At 28.9% G+C, this 19,945-nt stretch overlaps 1 protein-coding gene across 1 annotated transcript; it reads right to left on the bottom strand.

The window, feature by feature from the left end:
* Positions 1-4,472: 4,472 nt before the first annotated feature.
* Positions 4,473-19,372, bottom strand: LOC129905831 (P protein). The gene is made up of 10 exons (XM_055981420.1): positions 18,698-19,372; positions 11,037-11,187; positions 10,756-10,967; positions 10,273-10,700; positions 10,008-10,211; positions 5,936-6,051; positions 5,411-5,876; positions 4,863-5,358; positions 4,712-4,805; positions 4,473-4,645 (listed from the first exon to the last, which is right to left on the bottom strand). Exons 1-10 carry the CDS (start codon positions 18,891-18,893, stop codon positions 4,561-4,563), a joined length of 2,448 nt encoding a protein of 815 aa, XP_055837395.1. The 5' UTR covers positions 18,894-19,372; the 3' UTR covers positions 4,473-4,560.
* Positions 19,373-19,945: the final 573 nt, after the last annotated feature.

Below are 19,945 nucleotides of genomic sequence, written 5' to 3'. Positions count from 1 at the left end.
GCAAAGTGTTAGTTGCCATAGCACAACGTCTCGTAATAATAAAAGATTATGAGATGTTTAACATTAACGTCATTACTTTGAATTCAAAATAGAAAATACTCACCTCAATTTTTCAATTGGATGTTCAATATTAGAATGGTGTAGCCATTGCAGAATATCTTGCATTTTTGAATTCTTAGAATCAGTCATTGCATCAATTTGCGACATGTGAACTTATGCAAATGAAAATAAAAAATAAAAAGAACCAAGATGCACTCACTTAATCATTCATTGTTTGAGTTTTTTTTATTTCTGTTTTTGTTTTTTTTTTTCTTATAAAAAGACTTTAGACATAATTTGCATTTTTAATTTTTAAATATTAACAGGAACTTCGATTCCAAAAAAAATATCACTTCTCAAAACACTCACAAACACTATTTATAAAGAAAAAAAAAAGAAAAAAAAAATCTTATTGCTGATCATAATATTTGTTACCGAGTTGTCTGATGGCTGGACATTTAATATTTCTGGAAAATCACAAAATGTAGGTACCTATATTTAGATTTCTTACCTTTGGTTATAGTCTGGGAGGCTGTGTTATTAATGATAGTGCTTCATTTAATAAATAAGATTCAACTTTGAACATTTTTATCTGACAAAAAGTCCAATCCTTTGTTCTTTTATAAAATACGAAAAACCGAGGTTTCGGGGTTTGGTCATTTGTGAAATTCCATTTCGCAGTTTGAAAAATTATTTCAGTTCAGTCTAGCATATCTTGTTTTTTAATTCTTTAAAATCTACAGCGAAAAGATAATTTGTTGTGGGTTTATTAATCCTTCCGAAAATGCAACTTTACCTCCTGAATTCTAAGTTTTATTCCAAATATTTTGAATATTTTTAAAACGTGGAATTTTCCGTGGAATATTTGGCATATTAAAATATTAATTAATCTTTTTTCAAGTAGACATTATAGACATCTAATGAAAAACTGCATCTTTCGTATGTATGTACGGTACGTATGTTTAAAAATATTGAATAAACGTGTAACTTTTTGCATTTGAGTTGTTTTCATCAAATTCGTTTTATTATATTGGAACAGTGAATACAATAATTTAAATATTTTAAATCAAAGTTGCATTGTGAAATAGCTTTATTTCATAACTTTTGATAAAAAATCTATAGTGTTTACATGATAACAGAAAATAGGGCTAATAAAATAAGCTTTGTATTAAAAGGCAGTTTAGCTACTACAGATATGTGTTGAACCGTCGCGTCAACGCATCATGCAGAAGTTGAGCTGCCGAGGCATCGGGGTAAGATTTTATTTTGGCGCCTATTTTATCTTGATTTTTATCTTCCGAATTTCTGAGCCAAAGTGCTATTGGTGCCTTTGCTTTGCTATAAGGTTCCTATACCACTTGCGGTTTGAAATTAACGCCGGTATAAAACTTCTTAGGCTATTTTCTGTAGCTATTATTAGAATCTTTATTGGCACAATGAAAATAAAATGCACGAATGGGGCCGCACGTACTTGCTCTTGTAGTTCAAAGTATCTATATCTTAAATAACTATTGGAAATTAAAGACTTTCGTTAAATTAAAAAAAAAAAAAAATAAAAGTAGGTACCTAAAAAACTTCCATTTTAATTTTTGTTTTTCAACAACTTTTTAAAATTTTTTTTTTACATTTAACACTTCAAAATGACAAGAAATATCTGTCTGCAAAATTTGAATAAAATTGGCTCAGTCTTTGATGAAATATTCGACATTAACTAAAAAATATATCAATTTGGCAGAAAACGGCAACGTCATATTTCCGTTCTCCGAAATTTTTGTGAAAAACTAAAAACGCAGTTTTGTTCGAATCACTAAGACTTTAACGAACACTAAATTTAATCGAAATCGTTAGAGCCGTTTTCGAGAAAATTGTAATAACTCATTACCGATGCACGGGAAGAGCCGACATTAGTGATTAGAAAAAAAAGAAACTGTCATATTTCCACTATCCGTATTTTTTGAGAAAAACTAAAAACGCAGTTATATTAGATATACGTATAGCATTACTTGTGTCAAATTTAATCAAAATCGTTAGAGCCGTTTTCGAGAAAATTGCAATACCTCGAAAAGTTTGTATGGGAGGTATACGTTCTAGGCGAGATATTAAAAAACAAATAAAAAACCAACCTTGGAAATTACGAAAAAACTATCTGTACCAAATTTCATGAAAATCTGCCGAGCCGTTTAGGCTGCAGCTACTTTTACAGATGGACGCACGGACGCACCGACACGCACAGACCGACGGACGTCATGACGAAACCCACTTTTTTGGACTTCTCGATTATCGTAATGTTAGTTTTGATGAAAACCTCGAAACTTTTTTTTTTACGAAACCAATACTTGCCCTATAGAGCAAGTAAAAATTCTCCATAAACATACTTTAATGATGCTAAGAAGTTGTTTTTACAGACTTTACGATGTAATCTATCAATATCTCATACATACTACGCTTGTTTGTGAATAAAATGTATGTTTTTTAATTTTTTGGCATTAGACGTGTTAAAAGCGGTTTTTGAAAAAGTCTGAAAAAAATGATGAAATGAAAAAATGCTCACATGATAGCTACACTTATAAGGTTTGAGTCTTTAAAGTTTTAAGTTTTTTGAACAAATGGTTTGGCTGAAATATAAAATTGATCGATCCAAGAAACCCCATGTTATTCCCATTAGAAACTTCAACCGCTTGGCGGCACGGGTTAGAATGAAGTTAGAGACTTGAAACTTGGGAATTATTATTTTTAGTTTATTTCCAACCATATAAGATCTTAGGAGCATACAAATTCTAATTATTTTAAAATAACGAGCGCCCTATTGTGCACCTTGCAATTCACATCATGATATGCCATATTTTCTAGTAACGGAAAAGTAGCATAGATTCCACAGTTTTGGTCAAATTCAACAAAACAATACCAATTTGTGCCAAAATAAATATTCTTTCAGAATATAAGCTAACTTTATTTTTTTGCTTGTTTTATTTTGCAAAAAAAATTGGGTAAAGTTGAAAAAATTGAGAAAAAAATTACTTTTTCAAGATTTATGGGATAAAAATTTGTTTGAACAATAGACTTATATACACCATTCAAAAGGTCTGGTAATCTTCTTTCCAAAAACATATAACATATTGAGAATTGTTAAAAAAAATGACTGAGATATTGATAGATTACATCGTAAAGTCTGTAAAAATGTTTTTTTGTAAATAAAAAAAAAATGGAGGGTTCCAAAAATATAACAAAAATATTTGTATGCATTATTCGACCATACAAACAGCCTGCACTATATAATTTTTCGGGTGTATTTTTTTTTTTTATTTTGAAGCACAGTGTAATTTATCTTCATAATGCAAGAACTCTGCAAGGAGTAATTTCATATATTCTCAAGTTCGTTATTGTAATAATTTATTTGTAAAGATAAAATGCTTAAAACAGAATTGGCAAAATTTAAGAAAATCGGGCATCATAAAAAACACACATGTGGTTCAACCATAACTAAACAGCTGCAAATATCCAATGATTATTTATTTTACTTTAGAGCACAAAAAAAAATTGGACTGATTTATTTCTTTCAATTTAAAAATGGATTTTTATCGAATTGTAACTGTTACCATATTTTTTCTTTTTTTTTATTTCAAAATTTCATTTGAGATTGTTTGGACCAGTTGAGGCTGTCTTCTCCGTTACCGTCTTTGTTAGTGAATAATTAAGCTTTATCATGAATCCTTAAGACTCACCAAGTCTCAAGAAGAGATTGCTTCTTCAACGAGATGAACTGGAAACAAACGTGAACTTTATTTTTTAATTTTACTTATTTTCCAATTTAAGGTTACTAAAACGCTTTTGCGTAAATATTTGCGATGAAATGTATTGAATCGTTCACAAGGAGTAAAAAATGTTGAACACGGTTCTATGACAAATAACTTTACTAATAACAGTTCAACAGTTTTTTAGTTTGAAAGAACGATGAACTTCATACATAATCTAAATCGTTTCAGTCCTTTTTAAGAAAAATCAATAGAATATCACAAAACTCAAAAACACCAAGTTTGAAGAAGCGATATTTAGTAGTTTTGACTCTAGTTCAAGAAGGTATGAAGCTACAGACTTACATACATACAGGCTGACAGACAGACAGCCAAGCAAAAAAAAAATCAATAAATAGCATAATAAAATTTCTAAAAAACCACGTCTAAAAAGTGAAAAATTAGACTTTTTTTGGTTTTAAAAATTTTTGAATTATTGTTTGTATCAGATGAGTTCTCTTGTATTTTAATTTAAGAAACTATTCTCATCTTAAATTATTATGTGGTGTTAATATTCGATAGCCGTGATCATATTTATGTCATTTAACTTAACAGAAGAACAGTAATAAGTGGCATTATTAACAAGAATTGGTTTAAAACTCCTCATTTTTACGAATTCTAAAACAAACTTCATTACGTTAATATTTTTTATTGCATTAAATCCCTAAACTACATTTTATGTATGTAAGTAAATACTCGTATAATATAAGAATCCTTTTTTTTTTTCTTTTCAATGCCACGCATATAAAATATGTGCAACCATAAGGTACGCTGTAATAAGTGCAACTTGTCCAATCATCATAGGGAAAGCAAACCTATTTAAAAAAAAAAAAAATTACTAAATTAATAGAAAGCACTCAAATAAGTTTAATAATTTTTACTTCAAATATCTTGTAAAAGATATCTTGTATCCATGCTGTTCAGCCATACCAGCAGACAAAACATTAGCAGATGCTCCATAAAGAGTTCCGTTTCCTGAAATCAACAAAAATGTCAAAAATATGATAAAAAAAACTTTCTACATTGCCATACCTCCTAAGCAGCATCCAAAAACGAGTGCCCAAACTAAAGGCTGAAGAGGCAAATCTAATGTGTCCTTTGCAACTAAAGACACCACAAGCTTTACCATCATAGCTGTCACTGGAATACTATCAAGCACAGCCGAAGTAATTGCAGAAATCCAAAGAATAATAAATACAGCTGCTGCCAATCGATGTTCCTTGCTGACGAGCAAGATTATTTTCTCTGTGTGGTTTCCAATCCAAATGAAAAGACCAAGTCTTTCTACACACTCCATCATCACAAACATAGCTGCGAAGAAAAGCAGTGTTGTCCACTCAATTCTATGCACCATAGCGTCCATATCATTCCGACTGGATATAATCATTAGAAGGACAACACCAAGTAATGCTACCCAACCAAGAGGAAGAGTTTGCAAACTTGGCACTGATTGCACGAAAAACATAGAAATCACAAAGACCAGTGTAAAGACCGATTGAATCAGAAGAGTTTTATGTCGAATTGGATACTGAAATTCAAGAAATTAAAAAGAGGTTTCTAAGGAATCTAATAGCTCTTACTGCAGCTTTAAGCTCTTCCAAAGTTCGTATATAAGCATCTTCCGATCCAACACCAGTTTGCTTCTTCTTCAATTTGTACTTCAAAATTTCAACTTTCTTCAATAGCGTTTCACGAACTATATCAACATCTTTCGAATAGGTTTGCAAAGAGTTAGCTGCTCTCTGCCAGATTATGATTTCCCGACGAAGTTCACGAAGAACTTTTGGTTCATTTACTCTTAACGAATTAATATCCCAAAATTTAAGTCTCATATAGAGACAGCTGAAAAGAACAGTCAAAACTACTCCAGGTAAACAGTGGGCCACAAAATTGGTGAATGTTACTCCATTTCGTGATATGAAATGATTTGAGCAGACTATAATGCTGATGGGATCACCGATGGGAGTTATTGCTCCACCGATGTTAGCGTGAACTATGATACCCATTAGAACTGGTACAGGATCAATTTCCATTACTTCACAAAGTCTGAAATTTAAACAAGTTTTATAGATAAGTACAATCAAATTCATCAAAAGTAATATGACCTTATGGCCACAGGAGTCATAAGGAGCACAGTTGTCATGTTATCCAGGACAGAAGATATACAGCATGTTGTTATCAAGAGGCTGTATATAAGAGGCCAAATTTTACCGCCGGAAATCTGGCAAGGAAAATAATTTAAAAAAATATTAAAGATTTCAGTTCTATCAGCAATAAAGGTAAATTTTTTGAATTTGTAGAGTATTTATTTAAATATTTCGTAACGTTGAAGATGTCGAATAATAGAATCAAAAGTCATTTTCACAGCCATTTCTTGACAACAAGTCATGAAATTAGGAACACATCAGTCATATTAGTATGGGAATATGAAAGATCTGCCAATTTGTTTGTAATTAATATGGCTCCAAAAATTTCTTACATAGTATTCAATTCATAAAACAAAAATTTTAATTTAATGCTTTCATTAATTTTATAAAAAATGTAAACGAGAATTAAAAGTGTAACAACCTGAAACCCGTTTTAAGTGGTTTTGATTTTCAAGCTTTGAATGTTATTTAGTTTCCTGTGTAACAAAGAATTTTTAGAATTTCGTAATAAGAAATTTCAAAATATTTTCAAATAAAAAACTTGGTCCGCTGTTCTTAAATAAATATTATTCAATACATAAAACAAAATTTGAAAAAAAGTATCAACCCGTTTTCAAAAAATTAATTTTTCAAAAAAAAAAAAAAACTAAATTAAAAAAAAATTCAAAACTGAAGAATTTTAAAATAAATTTAAAAAATAATTAATATTACGACTTTTTAGATGCTTGTGTTTAAAAATCGACTCAGTCGTTTATGAGAGAGTCAGAAATCAAGAAAACGGTTCTATGGCAGGTACCAATAATAACGATTAATTTTTTTTTTATTCAAAAAGTAGGATTTTATTCTCCACAATGCACGTGGAAAATAAATTAAAATCTTTAGAGCCGTTTTTTGAGTCATATGGCAAATACCTACCACTAATGTTGGTCCAAAAACAAATTCTACGGAATTACCAACTAAAAGTAATCTAAACTAAAAGTAATCAGTAGTTATATTTTGACTTTTTTTTCTTGATTCAAAATATGCTCTCCAAATAGATAGATTTTAATATTCTAAATTCGAAAACAAAGCCAAAAATGTCCTTTTTGAAATTCTGCATTTTAAAATGCTATAAAAAGGCTAAAAATCGTTTTGCAATTTTTTGAACGATTTTTCAGCCTGTGTACGTTTTAATAACGAATTTTACATACAGAATTTTGAAATACAGTATTTTAGTCGAAAACTTGAAAACGATTATGATTAAATCTTCGTCCAGTTGTTAGACACACCAATTTTTGATTTCTCCTTTGGCATTTCGAATCAGTTATTTACATAAATAAAAAAAAAAATCTGGCTTATTTTTTTTAAAGAAATTTCTGTTTTTTACCGAGGAGGTATTCAATTCGTCTGTATTTTTTTTTTTTTTTATGTTTGTTACCGCATAACTTTAAACTGAGTGAACCAATTTTGATAATTCTTTTTGTATTTTAAAGCTGGTGGCTGCAGTGTGGTCCCATTTTAATTTCGTTCATTTTTAGCCATAGGAACTATTTTAAAAACCATAAAACCCAGTTTTGATCCATGGAAGTCGGTTTTGTTTTTTTTTGCTAAAAATGATTATTATGTATTCTATTTTTCTTCATTCTGTTTTTTTTTTTATTCTGCTTTTCAAAACTCTGCCAAGATATATTTGAAAAAAATTCTTATTCTATAATCTTTTTAATAGCATACGTGCGTACTAAACAAATATACACCTCATTAATGTTATTCAACATATGTACTTATGTAACATTTGGTGCTTGATTGTTTTATGTACTATTCCAAATATTTTTCAAAATGCATAGACTGACTTTCTTACAACTCACATCTAAATAAATAGCCGCTGAGAACTAGTTACAAACGATGTTCTGTGATACAAACATTTTTTTTTTTAATCAATTTAATAAATTTTTAATTATTTTTCAAAAATATTTAACATTAAAACGTTTTCTTATTATTTTTAAATTTTTTTTTCATAATTTTGTAAAACAGAATTATGAACAACAGAATTTTGTAAAACATAATTTTAAAAGCAGAATTTGGTTAGACAAAATTTTGAAAGCACAATTTTGTAAAAAATATTTTCACCCCGGCAGAATTTTGACCCCAACCCGATCTATACATAACTCAAAAAACTGGTTTTTCAGGAAACGAGTTTTAATTTTAGTTTGGACCTATTTTTGTATAAGTTTCTAAAAACGAGTGCTCCTTCTTCATCAGTTTTTAAAGCTAAGAAATGGCTTTCTGCAGGGTTAAAGTTTACTTTATTCCAAAAACTTCTGCATTAATAACTCAAAATTCGTGATTTTTGAGTTAAAGTTTCATTTTCGTTGGATCAAATGAATCGTTTATTTCAGAAACGACATAAGTCCATGAGCATAAACTTTTCAGGAGCAACGAAAAACTGTTTTTTACTTAAAATTCCACAACACTTCAAATTTAGAGTATGCCGAGTTATAATCTAGCCTAAGATGCATTTAGAAATCTTTAAAATATAAACTTTTTTTTAGGTCTTTGCGGGTTTTTAAGCCTTTAAAGTCGGTGGACTTATGTCGTTTCTGAAATAAACGAAATTTTTGTGGTAAAACTTTTGTTTTTATTTAGCTATAGTTTTTGAACCCTACTTTCGATTTTAATAAATTAAATAGCAGTAGATAGAGTAAATCCTTACCTTTTTATAGATGTATAACTTAAAGGCTTGCGTGTCATGATGTTTGCCAAAAATATTTAAAACTGGTAAAATGTCATATTATTCAAGAGTTAAAAATGCTGCCACCACCAGAAATCTGGCTATAACTTTTGAATCCTGAGTACAATTTTAATGAATTTAATAGATATAGATAGAGTAATTCTTTACCTTTTTATAGATATATAACAAAAGGGGGTGCGTGTCAAGATTGCTGCCAAAATAATTTAAAACTGGTAAAAAGTCATGTATTTAACAGTCAAAAATGTTGTCACCGGGTGAAAATTTTATATATATTTTGAACCCTTTTCTTTCAGTTTTCGTATTTTGGGGGGTCCGACATACTTAATTTTTTTTTCAGAAGATGAATAACTATACATAAATGAGAAATTTCCAAAAAAAAAAATTTTTGGAAAAAGTGGACTTATGCTGTTTCTGAAATAAACGATTCAAATAATATTAGAGGTTTTGACTAAAATCGGATAGAGTTAAGAAAATTACTTCGGTGTTTGTTACCAAAAAGAGGGGCAACAATCTATCTTCTTATATGTATAATATGCCGACGAAATCATCGTTGCGAGCACTTAAGAGAAATTTGTTGAAAAGGTGGAACAGCTGATTAAATTTCATTTTGAAAAAAAAGAATCTTGGAGACATCACTAGTTAATAAAGGATAATCAAGGGAATGATAAGGTATATCAAGAAGAAGAAGTACATCGATACTTCTCTGATGATAAATCTTAAAGATTTGAAGAATTCCAAGATTCCAATTGATCCAAGGTACTGAAAAAGCGATAACTCAAGGCCCATTACGAACAATTTGCTCTTTAATGCGAACAACAGTCGACCGGATATAGCTGCATCAGTTTCTATTTTCGCTACCAAGACAAGTTAACAAACTCAAACAAATTCGACAGAACTAAAACGTTTTCTTAAATATCTTCATGGAACATAAAATTTTAAACTCAAATCTAGCAGATTTGCCTATCCCGATAATCTTAGTCGGGCTACATCTTCTTAATAAAAGAGAATCTTTCAGTAAGATATGCAAAATCCAGACATGCATTATCCAGCACAGAAGCTGAATTTGTCGTCTTGTCTGAAGCATGTTAATAAGCAATTTGACCATTTTTTACTGTTAACTGTCTAATACAACTATTCTATAAATTTTGCTAAGTTCTAGTAGTTCTAGATCAATATGAGCAATGAAACTATGTTAGACTCGTAACGCGTTATGAAATGCCAAACGAACAAGAAAATAAATAAGCCTTTTTATAAAAACCCTCCGTTCCTGATTCTCGTTAACACACTAAATTCTGTAGGTACCTCAAAAGTCAAAACTGCCAAATAATCAAAGATTCCAGTTTCCGTAAGTATAGCTACAAGAATCATCATCGAAAAGAGCAAAGTTAACAATTCCATATCCATCCAAACAACGATTTCTTCCATTGTCGGTCGGTCACCCAAAAAGGCCAATATTGCAATAGAAGCTGTTGAGCAAACTATTGCTATAAATGTCCTATGGAAAACCTTAAATGTTAAATTGATCATAATTAGCTTTATTAAACTACAATATTCATCTTTTCCTTACCTCCCAAACTAACAAACCATAAAAAGCTGATAGTATCAAAGTAGCTAGCACAATGCCTTGTTCAATATTTATCACCAAAGGATCAAAGAAAAGCTTCAATGCAAATCCCGAAGAAGTTTCATTTGTGAACATTTTCAATCTCAATCGAGTGTTATTATCATCATCCAATTGAGATAATATTTCTCGGCTAACAAAGAAAGTTCTGTTTTTCGAGTTCATTGAAGTTGTGTCGAATTCGTCTTCAGGAACTATTGGCACAATCCATGGCTCAAGTATATCCTCAGCAATTTCACTATCATTCCAATTCATTAATTTCACCACTTGCAATTGGACGGTCAAAAAGTCTGCAGTTGAATTGTGGGATTCATCGAAGGCACCAAGTAGAGTGATCTTAAAATTTCCCATAGGATTTCTTGGAAGAAAATAAACTATTTTGAAAAATTATTTAAAATATATTTTTATTGAAAATGTAAATTAAATTACGTTTTTCTTCATATTCAGGTACTAAAAGTTGCTGATGCATCAAATGTTTCTCATGAGTACTTAACAAAGTTAGCGTTGAAAGAAGCCAAAATATCAAAAGGCAAATCTTTTTAATTAATTTTTCATTTCGAATTTGCTTCGAACTTTTTCCACCACTTTCAATAAACGGTTGCTGATGGTCAATAATTGAGTTGTGGTTTTCGCAATTTGGACTATGGATGAATTATTCAGTACCTACTCTTCTTTAAGAATAAATTAAAATAAAAATTATAATGGCTTACCTTTTTTCTTCACAAGAACAGCTTGTTAGTCTTGCTTTTGGTTTGTAAGTTTTCAAATTTATATATTCCGAACCATCTTTGATGTCATTCAAAGTTGATTCGATTTCGTCACTAGAACTGACATATCGTTCACCATTTGGAGTAGATGAACCTTTGGAAAAGAATTTTGTTTTTAATGTTTATTGTTTCATTCACCAGTATTTCTTATAGTGGAGTAATTAAAGCTCAAAAATTGGCAATATTGCCGTTGCCGTTTTGATTTTTTAAATTTAATTAAAGATTTTTGTGAACAAAATAAATTTTTTCTTAAATTTCATAAATTAATTGATGCCAAAAGATTGTCTAGGAAATTCAAGGATAAAAAATATATAGGAGTGAAGGACAACCTTCTATCGTTCAAGCAATAGATGCAATTTTCTTATTAATTGACTTCAAACACAAAAAAAAATATTTGAACACAACGGCAACACCTACAATTTTTAAATATACATTTTTAAAAAGCTAGAAGCCTAGTCATATTTGTAAAATTAAAATTAAGTTAATTGAATTAAGGGCTTTTGAAAGAATGGTATCTGAACTCAGATTTTTGAAAAAAAAAATTATTGAAAAAATTTTAAGATGTCGTTTTTTAAACTTTTTCGTAATATAAAATGCATTTATTTTAAAATTTTTTTGGCCGCATTTATTATGATTTGAAATTATAAAATGAAATGTCAATATGTATTACGGTTTATGAAAAAAATTAAAAAGTATTTCATTTTCGAAGAACTTTTTTTAATAAAAGTTTTGAAAAAAAATGTATCTTATTTTTTTTTTTTTCAAAGTTCAACATCTAAACATAAAATTATTTTTTATTTATTTAATAACCCTTACTGTTGAAAGTTAAATAGCAAAAATTTAAAGTTCTTATTTACCAAAGTCTTTGAGAAAATTAATTATTTCGATGCAAAAATTCAGTTTTTATCAAAAAAAAAACCCGTTGAAATTGAAGTAACTTTTAATTTTTTTTTTTTCAAAAGTGTGATAATATATAATATTACATTTTCTGCTTCGGAATTCAACTGATATTATTTATGGCCAAAAATTTTTGTAAACTAAATTCATATGTATTTCATTAGAAAAAGTTTGAGGACAATTTTTTCAAAAACTCTTATTTAAATTTAGTGGATTTAAATTTAAGAAATAAGTATGAGCTTCTGGCTTTTTAAAAATGTATTTTAAAATATTGTAGGTGTTGCCGTTGTTTTCAAAATATTTTTTTTGTGTTTGAAGTCAGATTGTGAGAAAATTGCATTTATCGCTTAAATGATGGAAGATTGTTCTCTACTCCCTTATATTTTTTTTCCTTAAATTACCTAGAGAATCTTTTGCTATCATTCGTATTTTGAAATTTAAGAAAAAAAAATGGTTTTGTTCAAAAAAATTTTAATGTTAATTTTAAAAAACAATACGGCAACATGCAATTTTTAATCTATAGACTTTAAAGTAGGTATTTTTAATTACCTACGTTTGAAAAAAAAAAAATCGTCAAAATCAGAGCTGTTCGGCCGGGTTCCCTATTAATTTGCTTTAGTTACTCTACTATTATATTCTATTTTTATGAATATTTCTTTAACTTGGAGGTGGTTGAGAAATTTTAAAAATTTTTATTCTTTGAGTATGAAATCAGATGAAATCAGATCTGAACGTTGGCCAAGTGAAATATTACCCACATAAAGTACTAAAATAATCAAAAGAGCATTAAAGCTGATCTATGAATCAATAACGAAGGAAAATTTCTTTCTTCGATAGTTTAAGTCTTGAAATTGTGGTTCTGAGGTGACTGCTGTTCCGAAACATAGATCCTGAAATTTCGTTTTCACAGAAGGAACGTAGGAAGTCCAGTTCAAACGGCAATAGCTAACAACATGATCCAACACAATCGGGAAAAATTAGAAGGAAACAAATGCAAGGACACCTGCATTCAGTCAACCTCAGATATGGAACACTTAAAATCGGGAGGACTGCGGAACATTTTCTGAAGTCATATCGCCAAGACTATCTTTGAAATTCTTAAGGAAAAAAGTAGAAAGTAGGCAACATTTAGTTCAACACTCGGAAAAAACAGCTTGCATGAGAATCTCCTGAAAAAAAATTCAAAATTGTGGAGAAATATAATTGAGGCAGATTCAGCGTAACTTGAGAAGAGCTGGAAAGAGTTGAAGTACATCTTCGAAATTTTTCATTGTTGCTGTTTTGTTTAGCCTCCGCCTCCAGTTCCGAAATAAAACTCAATAGTTTTCTTGTGAAAGATCTATATATTTCGGCAAACAAGTGCCATCTACAGGATTTTAAAATAGTATATATCACATTTTATCTTTTTAAATAAATTTTAAGTTCAAGTATTTATTTTTTTAGAACTTATTTTGTAAATTTATGATCGTTTTCTGTTCCTTTGTTTAATATTTTTATTTGTAATGAGAGTTCCTAAAAAAAAATTACTTGAATTAAAAGATGTCTTTTGTTGATTTTTAACACACCAAACACTAAAGGGGCGGTTTTGCCCCCACAGCCTCTACAACCATGACAACAACGCAGCAGAGGAATCCCTCATATTTTTTATATATGTACATTAGGGCGTTCGTTATTTTTGAATCAAGTTCCTAAGTGGAAAAACTGTTTCTAAATAATAAAAAAAAAAATCCCCTAATTTTTTCAGATTTTTATTTTGACGCTAGATGGCACCCCAAGAGGCAATTTTTTTAGATATAGCCTAAATGTAAAATTTTTTGATGAGGTTCTTTTCAAAAAGGTATAAACCATTTTTCTAGGACCAGGGGTTTAGTCATTACGTGCATGTCTTTTTTGGGTTTTATTTTATTTTTCATGCTACTCATATGCTTGTTTTAATAAAACCATGCTTGGTTTAATAAACCCAAACAAGATATACATGTCCTGACTAAACCCCTAGTCCTAGAAAAATGGTTTATACCTTTTTGAAAAGGGTACATAGTTCAATCCTCAATCCTTACCACCATTGCTTTGACTTCTACAAAATCGATCGTACCGTGGTATTCAGAAAACAAATCAAATAATTTTATTTTTTAAATTGAGTTTCGAAATTGCGTAAATATACATACTTGTTCATTAATTAATTATATTTATGTATATTGACTAGTTCATAAAATTTGTTATCAGTAGTATCAGTGCTAAACATATGAAATTAGTTTAAGAGTGACACCTTGATTAATTTATTAATCAACAAACTATGTTGACAGTACTTCATGCTCTACTTGATATGATATTGTTATAGAAAGGTTAACGTTAGAACAAACAAAACGATCCATAAAACTATAAATTTATTATCAACAAAATGTCACGCATAGTTTACATTTGAATTTAAAGCCCATAATTATAATTAGATTAATTATTTACGGATACATGCGTCAGATATTGTCTGTCTGTGAATTTATGTCATCAGATAACAAACAATTTAGTATTTAGTGGTGAATTTTTTTTCGTATTCAGATTCTATTAAATAAGCTGTGAATTTCGATAAAAGTTTCATTCATCTGCTTTTTAATTGAGTCGGATATGGTAGGTTAACATTCCCTCGGAATAGAGCCATTAATTTAGATATTATGTGATAATTTGACATTTACTTGCATGGTTTGTGTTTGAGATTTGTAGAGAGATTGTTCCAATGGATTATCATACCGGTCCGGAGAGATTTTGTTTATACCTAATGTATTTTCTAGAAATCGTTATTTTATAAATATGTCCTGAATTCTTGTCTGAAAGGATGTGATAATCTAGATAAATTTGTAAATCCTCTCAAGTGGCTTAATAATATTTTAATTGGACCTAATCTGAAAAGTCCACCACTGCCTATAAGTACACACTGCGGCACATTGTGATCCCACCTTTGATAGGAAAAATGGCAGCCTCTTGAGCACATGCTCAATAAAGCCCAACTATAACTGATTTGCACCGTTTATAAATTGAAAATGAGTGATGAGAAAATTTATAAATAATTTTAGAGAAAATCAGTTGAAACGCAGAAGATGGTCGAATGTGGGGTTTGGGAAAGAAAAAAGGAAACGAGGTAAAATAAAATGCACGGCTTTTGTATAGTAGGGTAACTAAAGCAAATTATTACTGAACCCGGCCGAACAGCTTTGATTTTGACGATTTTTTTTTTCAAACGTAGGTAATTAAAAATACTTTAAAGTCTATAGAATAAAAATTGCCGATGTTGCCGGATTGTTTTTTAAAATTAAAATTAAACTTTTTTTTGAACAAAACCATTTTTTTTTGCTTAAATTTTATAAGGCAAATAAAAGTAAAAGATTCTCTAGGTAATTTAAGGAAAAAAAATATAAAGGAGTAAGGGACAATCTTCCATCGTTTAAGCGGTAAATGCAATTTTCTCACAATCTGACTTCAAACACAAACAAAATATTTTGAAAACAACGGCAACACCTACAATATTTTAAAATACATTTTTAAAGAGCCAAAAGCTCATTCTTATATCTTAAATTTAAATCCACTAAATTTAATTAAAAGTTTTTGAAAAAATGGTCATCAAACTCAGAATTAAAGAAAAAAAATGTTATTAAAAAAATTTTAAATGACTTTTTTCCAAACTTTTTCTAATAAAATATGAATTTATTTAAAAAAAATTTTTGGCTATAAATATTATCAGTTGAATTCCGAATCAGAAAAGGCAAAATATATCACACTTTTGAAAAAAAAAATTAAAAATTACTTCAATTTCAATAGGTTTTTTTGATAAAAACTGAATTTTTGCAATGAAATAATTAATTTTCTCAAAGACTTTGGTAAATAAGTACTTTAAATTTTTGCTATTTAACTTTCAACAGTAAGGGTTATAAAATGAATACAAAATAAATTTATATTTAGATGTTGAACTTTAAAAAAAAAATAAGTTAAATTTTTTTTCAAAACTTCTATTAAAAAAAGTTCTTCGAAAATGAAATACTTTTTAATTTTTTTCATAAACTGTAAAACATATTGACATTTCCTTTTATAATTTCAAATCATAATAAATGTGGCCAAAAAAATTTAAAAATAAATTCATTTTATATTACGAAAAAGTTTTAAAAACGACATCTTAAAATTTTTTCAATAATTTTTTTTTCAAATCTGAGTTCAGTTACCATTCTTTCAAAAGCCCTTAATTCTATTAACTTAATTTTAATTTTACAAATATGACTAAACGTCTAGCTTTTTAAAAATGTATATTTAAATATTGTAGGTGTTGCCGTTGTGTTCAAATATTTTTTTTTTGTGTTTGAAGTCAATTAATAAGAAAATTGCATCTATCGCTTGAACGATGAAAGATTGGCCCTTAATCCCTTATATTTTTTTCCTTGAATTTATGAAATTTAAGAAAAATTTTTGAAAAAAATTTGTTTTTGTTCACAAAAATCTTCAATTAAATTTAAAAAATCAAAACGGCAACACCGGCAATTTTTAATCTATAGACTTTAAAGTATTTTTAATTACCAACGTTTGAAAAAAAAGATCATCAAAATCTAAGCTGTTCGGCCGGGTTCCCTAATATAGCCAATTTTTGAGCTTTAGTTACTCCACTAGTATAGAAATTTGAGAAATGTGGGTACCTCTACCTATATAAAAATTAAAAAAAAAAAACATAGAATTCGTTTTTCAAAGCAATGAAACAACATCTGAAATCAAATTGTCCTCTAAAACAAATATGCAGTTTTATTTGCATTTTTAGAAAAAAAATTTTCAAGATCGTGAGAACCGTCTTTAAAAACTAATTTTTTATAAATTTTTTTTTGGGAAAAAAGTTTTTAAATAAAATTAGTAGATATGCCATTTTGTAGAAATCACTATTCAACATCTAAAACCAAAGTTTCAAAAAAATTCAAGGTCCTGCTTTCGAAAGCTTGATTTTTCAAAAAAAAAAAATGTTCAAATTTTTTTTTTAAATCCAAAAATTGTTTTTTTTTTTTTAATTTTATTTCTGATTAATATTAAAATGATATAAATGCTTTTGTATTTTGTTGAAATACAATTAGCAGTTTGGAAGAAAATCGGATTGAAAAAACCTCCTCCTTTTTGGAAGTCGGTAATAAGTGTTTTGAACTGCAAGCGCAACTTTATTTTTTTAATAAGCAATCAAAAAAGTTGATGAGAAAGTTTTTGAGTTTTAAAATGTTCAAAATTGCATTTTTTTCTTTGAATCTTTTACTCGAAAATTATTATATATAAAATGTAGGTAATTAAAAAATAAGGCAATGGCAGCAAATATTTGGACGTGTATCATAAAAAAGTAGAATTGCAGTGCCTTCATAACTATAGTTGCTGAATGATCCGAAATCAAAAAATTAAAATTTATTTGTAAAATAATAGTTTTCCCCATGTAACGCTGGGAGTGTTTTTTTGAAATTTCAACCTTTCACTTTTCTGCAGAACTTTTAAAAAGAAGAAAGCTCTCCAGCATTATTTCGTTAAATTTGTGAAAAAAGTGTTCAAAATTTCAAAAGGATCAGTGCAGTAGTTTTAAGTTATGAAGAGCACCGACTCTGAAAATGTGAGTTTTTGGGGAACACGCTTTGATATTTAAAATTTAGGTATAAAACGTTCATAAAAGAAGTGCAAAAATACTCAATTTTGTCCCAATATTCTTTAGATATTATGAATTCATTAAAAAAAAATGCAAACAAAATTTAACTGAATTTAAATTAGTTAAATTGATTGGTTAAGAAATCAAATTTAAACATTTTCAACCTTACACAAAAATACTAAACTTTAACCCAATCGCTTAATGAAAGTAATATTTGCCTTTTTACCAAAATTTTCCAATTTTTTTTCTGTAAAAATCATTTGAACTTTTTTTCCTGCAACCCCGCTGCTTGGACTCATCAAAGGAGCAGGGCGGTTGTATGACCTACCTCCAAACCGAATCAATATGTTAATATTAGAAATACTTTCGCTGTATTCATTTCTATAGCTTAGAGAAAGTATGAAACAATGTCACATTAAAACCACAGGATTTTTTTTTTTATTATATTCCTAACTCACTAGGAATTCTACTAACGTGAATAAAGTACCCATCAAGTGGGAACTAAGGAACATCAGTAGACTAAGTTCCAGGAGTTTTATCATCACCATCAGTATTCAACTTGTTAGTGGTTCGTAGGTTCATTTAATTTTACCTTATAACTGACCACAATTTTGTTTGTTTGATTGCAGTATTGTATTTAAACTATCACTGACGTTTAGTTTTATCAATACATTGTTTAATTCTACACTCCTGCTCAAAATTAGCTCACATTTCTGTACTTTTAGAGTTAGACCCCCGTATCTTACCCCTGTATCGCAAAATATCAATTGTTTATCTAATTTAATTTTCGATTTTATCAGAACTTTTGATCACAGCCCAACACCTTACTGGTTTAAAATATGTTCACAAATATTCATCAATAGATAAGCTAGTCAATTTTTTTCGAATCTATTAAATTTTTGTAGCTTTAATATATATAATCTGTCTATTATCTTCCAAATTCTAGATATCAATATAGAACATTACTGATACACTTATAGAATCAAAATCGTGAGTCCCCTAATTGCAAGCTTCTTTTGAAAAGCACAAAAGCAAAAGTGATTACAATAAAGAAATTATAAATTACCATGTAAACGATCGTTCTCAACTTGAAAAGATACCAAACTAGGGTCCTGTCGTATTTGCTCCGGTAGTTCCCGCCATACTTGCAACGATTCTTCGGTTATTTGATTAGGAGCAACTAAATTGAATAAGGATCTCCTTCTTTGTGGTTCTGTAGCACGATTTCGACGAAATACTTTCAACTGGTCGCGTATACCCATTTTTTTATGATTTTGTTTTAGTTGTTAGCGGAAAAAATACTTCAGTCACAACAATATATCAGAAAATTTTGCAAAAACTATGTTATCTTATTTAAAAATTGTATGTTGCACTAAAAGAATAGTCACATATTAAAAATTAATTAATTTCACATATTATTATGTCAAGACCATTTACAGAAAATTAAATTTTCCAAAAAGCTCTTTTTTTTCTATATGGATATTTAAATAAATTACACAACACCCACAATACAAAAATGAAAAAAAAAATTCGATGAGAAACGATAATCCTGGAAAGTATTTATCGCCCTTTAATTAAAAACTGAACTGAATCCAACTTCTTTAATGAAAACAAAAAGCAACAACAACATTAGTCGGACGAATGGACATCATGAGTTAAACTCGTAGTTCCGTGCCTTAGGTCCGTTCTCTTTATACTGACTACTGGCTGGATTTTAACAACAGAACACTCAACCGTCACACCATAATTGCCTATTACAACCACCACCACCCAGTGAGCGAAAAGTCTAACAAAAAAAAAACAAACAGTGAAAACTTATTTTTGGCAAAAGGAGAGCTTTTCAGTGGATTTTTGTTTGTATCTACTTGTTGTACCATGGGAATTGGGGGAATGTAATAAAAAACAAACAAAACAAACCCTGTGAATGATATAGAAAAGCTTGAAAGGGAAAGTTGCATGGCTATTAGCTGTTTTAGATATAACAGGTGTGTTGAAAGTTAGGTAGAGGTAATTTCTTTTCCTTTTGGGTCTACAGGGCGTATGCGTATTTTTTTTTTTTGTTCTTGAATTTCTGAATGAATGCAAGTTGAAACATATGAAAAAGTTCAATATAAGTTCATGTGTGACCTCAACTTCGTTATCATATGAAAAAAGTTTAGCTTGCGCTTTATTTATTGTAGTTACTTAGTTTTATTCGAAAATATTAAAGGAAAAAAAGTAATGGTAGACAAATTTGAAAAAAATAGACATTTTACAATGATTTTTTTTTTTTTATTTTTGTACGTTACTTTTTCTTAATTTTTTGCAGATTTTA

Source organism: Episyrphus balteatus, chromosome 1, assembly GCF_945859705.1.
Source record: "Episyrphus balteatus chromosome 1, idEpiBalt1.1, whole genome shotgun sequence".
NCBI lineage: Eukaryota > Metazoa > Arthropoda > Insecta > Diptera > Syrphidae > Episyrphus > Episyrphus balteatus.
Note: the sequence above shows the minus strand (reverse complement) of the source record. Positions and strands in the feature narration are given on the sequence as shown.

Excerpts from the sequence above, each read along its gene's own strand:
- LOC129905831 (XM_055981420.1), bottom strand. The coding sequence starts at position 18,893 with ATGGGTATACGCGACCAGTTGAAAGTATTTCGTCGAAATCGTGCTACA. Across the intron at positions 10,212-10,272 it reads ATGGTTTGTTAGTTTGGGAG|GTTTTCCATAGGACATTTAT; the intron begins GTAAGGAAAAGA and ends TTAACATTTAAG. Across the intron at positions 5,877-5,935 it reads ATGACTCCTGTGGCCATAAG|ACTTTGTGAAGTAATGGAAA; the intron begins GTCATATTACTT and ends TTTAAATTTCAG.